Below are 5,000 nucleotides of genomic sequence, written 5' to 3'. Positions count from 1 at the left end.
TCACACGCCCCCTACACACCCCCTCACACACACCACACACACACCCTACACAACCCCCCCCACGCCCCTCCTTACACATCCCCTCACACACCCCCCCTACACACACCCCCTCACACGCCCTCCTACACACGCCCCCTTCACACACACCCCTCATTTCAGACCAGGTCCAGGAACAACCAGAAGCTTTTGTCTAGAGGACCTCAGTGACCTTCCACATATTTGTAGATCTAACACTTCACAAATGTATCTAGGACCTACCATGAGGACTTTAAAATCATGCGTAAACGTCACTGGCCACCAGTGCAGACTGACTCACCACTGATGTGTTTCCTGTGTCGAGTGTTCGTTAGCAGACAGACCGAAGCCTTGCCCGAGTTCTTTAACTTCGGTTTTATATGTATGAGTGTAGGACCACTGTGAGATAGAGTGTGTCTGTGTGTGTGTGTGTGTGTGTGTGTGTGTGTGTGTGTGTGTGTGTGTGTGTGCGTGTGTGTATGAGTGTGTATGTAGTGTGTATGTGGAGGTTTTGCAAGTATATGTGTAGGAGCATTGTGTGTGTGTGTGTGTGTGTGTGTGAGTGCATAAGTGTGTGAATGCGTGTCAGTGTGTGTGTGTGTGTGTGTGTGTGTGTGTGTGTGTGTGTGTGTGTGTGTGTGTGAATGCGTGTGAGTGTGTGTGTGTGTGTTCCTATTCTCTCAGCTCTCCTCTGGAGGCTTTGAGCTCAGCATAATTTTCAGTTAAAACAGATAAAGATATTAATTTAATTCTTATCCAACATTGCTGCTGTTAACAGAATGTTCTACATCATTATGAAGGCCATGTGTGCAGGAGAAGCAGAGGTGGTGTGGAGGGGTCAGGGCAGGTCATTTGCGGGACATTTGCGGGACGTACCTTGGGTAGGGCATACTTGGGGAACCTCATCTGAATAAACTCATTCCTGCGGTATGACACATAGTGCTTGGTACGGTTACCCGTGGTAACCTAGACAGGAAGAGAAGGACAGGTAAAGAAGAAGAAAGGCAAAGATGTGACATCATTATATGATTATGTAACCTGTGGTATTATACCTGTCTAACCTGTCTAACTGAGTCACACCTGTCTAACCTGTCTAACTGAGCCACGCCTGTCTAACTGAGTCTTACCTGTCTAACCTGTCTAACTGAGTCATACCTCTCTAACCTGTCTAACTGAGTCACACCTGTCTAACTGAGTCATACCTGTCTAACCTGTCTAACTGAGTCATACCTGTCTAACTGAGTCACACCTGTCTAACTGAGTCATACCTGTCTAACCTGTCTAACTGAGTCATACCTGTCTAACCTGTCTAACTGAGTCACACCTGTCTAACTGAATCATACCTGTCTACCATGACTAACTGAGCAACACCTGTCTAACTGAGTCATACCTGTCTACAATGACTAACTGAGCAACACCTGTCTTACTGAGTCATACCTCTCTAACTGAGTCACACCTGTCTAACCTGTCTAACTGAGTCATACCTGTCTAACTGAGTCATACTGTCTAACCTGTCTAACTGAGTCACACCTGTCTAACCTGTCTAACTGAGTCACACCTGTCTAACTGAGCCACACCTGTCTAACTGAGTCACACCTGTCTAACTGAGTCATGTCTGCCTAACCTGTCTAACTGAGTCATACCTGTCTAACCTGTCTAACTGAGTCATACCTGTCTAACCTGTCTAACTGAGTCACACCTGTCTAACTGAGTCATACCTGTCTACCATGACTAACTGAGCAACACCTGTCTAACTGAGTCATACCTGTCTACAATGACTAACTGAGCAACACCTGTCTTACTGAGTCATACCTGTCTAACTGAGTCACACCTGTCTAACCTGTCTAACTGAGTCATACCTGTCTAACTGAGTCATACTGTCTAACCTGTCTAACTGAGTCACACCTGTCTAACTGAGCCACACCTGTCTAACTGAGTCATATCTGCCTAACCTGTCTAACTGAGTCATACCTGTCTAACCTGTCTAACTGAGCCACACCTGTCTAACCTGTCTAACTGAGTCATACCTGTCTAACTGAGTCATACCTGTCTAACCTGTCTAACTGAGCCACACCTGTCTAACTGAGTCATACCTGTCTAACCTGTCTAACTGAGTCATACCTGTCTAACCTGTCTAACTGAGCCACACCTGTCTAACCTGTCTAACTGAGCCACACCTGTCTGAGTCATACCTGTCTAACCTGTCTAACTGAGCAACACCTGTCTAACTGAGTCATACCTGTCTAACCTGTCTAACTGAGCAACACCTGTCTAACTGAGCAACAGCTGTCTAACCTGTCTAACTGAGTCATACCTGTCTAACCTGTCTAACTGAGCAACACCTGTCTAACTGAGTCATACCTGTCTAACCTGTCTAACTGAGCAACACCTGTCTAACTGAGTCATACCTGTCTAACTGAGTCACACCTGTCTAACCTGTCTAACTGAGTCATACCTGTCTAACTGAGTCATACCTGTCTAACCTGTCTAACTGAGTAGTGCCAAACTATGATCTTATGAAACTGTGTTAGTCCATCACAGCCTAAATGGACAGATAGCATTAGCTACAAGACGTGATGTAGCCTGGGGCACATACTCCCCCCACCCCCCTCCCCACCCCCACACACACAGCCACACACCGCACATTAAATATAGTCTGGGTCAGTTTAACCTGGGTCACACCCAAAAACTACACAACACACGGTACCCTCAGGTTTCCAGACAGTGTCTGGTGCTGGTTAGATTTTATTATGAGTAGAGAGAGAGAGAGAGAGAGAGAGAGAGAGAGAGAGAGAGAGAGAGAGAGAGAGAGAGAGAGAGAGAGAGAGAGAAGCACTGCAGTTGTGCAAATAAACCAATAGGTGCAATGCCTTTATATAATAAAGGAGAGAGAAAGAGATGTGGGGCCAGTTTATTAAAAAGAGGGAGAGAGAAGAAGAGAGAGAAAGAGAGAGAGGGAGAGCGAGAGAGAGAAAGAGAGAGAGAGAGAGAGGGAGAGAGAGAGAGAGGGAGAGGGAGAGGGAGAGAAAGCGAGAGAGAGAGAAAAATAATCACCATTTTAAAATTATTTTTACACCTCCACACATCATAAGTCTGATACACCTCAGAGATCAGCAGATGATGTGCTGTTGTTTGCAATGACCCTTAAAAATGCTGCCATGGGCCCCACCTCTGCCCCGCCCCCTGTCTTCCCATACTCACCTGTGGCTACAAAGCCCCGCCCCCTGTCTTCCCATACTCACCTGTGGCTACAAAGCCCCGCCCCCTGTCTTCCCATACTCACCTGTGGCTATGAAGCCCCGCCTCCTGCTCCCCCCATACTCACCTGTGGCTACGAAGCCCCACACAGTCATACACCTATGCCATCCTTGACACGGCCTTCCTCAGGACAACACGGAGCTTGGCTGCAGCTCAGGCTTTGTGAAGATACCCCCACCCACAGCTCCTGGGAGATTATTGTGCCCTCACTCAAATTTAGTACCGAGAGTCAGGAATTCTTCTGTTGTACCGAGAAAAGCTTGACAACCACATCTGAACAGGTAAGACAGGGAAGTCGCACCTGAACGACACTTGAGTAACACCTAAGTGACACCTGAACTACAACTGAGCTACACCTGAGTGACACCTGAGATACAACTGAGTGACACTTGAGCTACAACTGGTACCTGAGCAACACCTGAGTTACACCTAAGCTACACCTGAGTTATACCTGAGATACAACTGAGTGACACTTGAGTGACACTTAAGCTACAACTGAGTGACACCTGAGCAACACCTGAGCTACACCTGAACGACACCTGAGCAACACCTGAGCAACACCTGAGCGACCTCTGAGCGACACTTGAGCTACAACTGATACCTGAGCAACACCTGAGTTACACCTGAGCTACACCTGAGAGACACCTGAGCTACAGCAGGCAGTGCTCAGACTACTCAACCACGTCCTGAGTTCAAGCTGTTTTACTGAGCCCGAGGTTTATAACCCCAGTGCCTAAGATTAGAGACACAGAGGACCCAAACACTTTCAGAGGTGTCTGTGTGAGCAGAAGTCTGGGGTGTTCAGCATTATTTTAAATACAAGCACTCTGACCTTTCTTAATGAACACAGTGTCCTAAGTGTTAGATTGGCTTCCTTCCAAATCACTGTACAGTTGATCACATTTACACCCTACACACCCTAATCAATAAACATGTAATCAAACAAAACATAGAAACATCTTTGCCTGTTTTGTTGATTTCAAAAAGTAATTTGATTCTGTTTGGCACAAAGAACTATATTATGAACTTTTCCAAAGTTGTGTAGGGGGTAAAGTCTATGATGTTATTAAACCAGTGTATTTGGTAAACAAGTGTGAAACAAGTGAGAAAAATTGACTGAAAATAGAGGAACAGAAATGACTCACATCACAGCTCAGCTTTACAACCTAATAAATCCACTAATAAATACGGAACAAGACGTTTATGTACTACAAAACTATAACAATCACTTTTTATTGCTTTGAGATCAGTGTGGTGGCTATTACATACATGAATGTGTGTGTGTATGTGCGTGCACGTGTTTGCACGTGTGTGTGTGTTTATGTGTGTGTGTGTGTTTGTGTATGTGTGTGTCCGTGTGCGTGTATGTGTGTGTGTCCATGTGTGTGCGTGAATGTGTGTGTGTGTGTGTGCGTGTATGTGTGTGTCCGTGTATGTGCGCATGTATGTGTCCGTGTTTGTGTGTGTGTGTGTGTGTGTATATGTGCGTGTGTGTATGTGTGAGTGTGTGTGTGTGTGTGTGTGTGTGTGTGTGTGTGAGTGTGTGTATATGTGCGTGTGTGTGTGTGTGTGTGTGTGTGAGTGTGAGTGTGTGAGTGTGTGTCCTATCATGTCACTGGAGGCAGAGGGGTAAAGTGTAATACCACTGGCTAATCCTTGGGGAGAAGCCTACCAGACTTTGTTTACTCTGACCCAACACTTAGATAATGAGATTTTACTGACTCTCT

The 5,000-nt window shown here is 46.0% G+C and overlaps 1 protein-coding gene across 2 annotated transcripts in view; it reads right to left on the bottom strand.

Annotated features, from left to right (window-relative positions):
• The window catches only part of sorcs2 (sortilin-related VPS10 domain containing receptor 2), a 232,965-nt gene that overhangs the window by 51,879 nt on the left and 176,086 nt on the right, over nucleotides 1-5,000 (bottom strand). For both annotated transcript variants that reach the window (XM_035519846.1, XM_035519847.1), the window contains exon 8: nucleotides 892-981. In XM_035519846.1, the coding sequence (XP_035375739.1) occupies nucleotides 892-981 (90 nt within the window). The remainder of the gene's footprint in view (nucleotides 1-891; nucleotides 982-5,000) is intronic.

This window comes from Electrophorus electricus, chromosome 19, assembly GCF_013358815.1.
Source record: "Electrophorus electricus isolate fEleEle1 chromosome 19, fEleEle1.pri, whole genome shotgun sequence".
Lineage (NCBI taxonomy): Eukaryota > Metazoa > Chordata > Actinopteri > Gymnotiformes > Gymnotidae > Electrophorus > Electrophorus electricus.
This window is presented reverse-complemented; position numbering and strand designations above follow the sequence as displayed.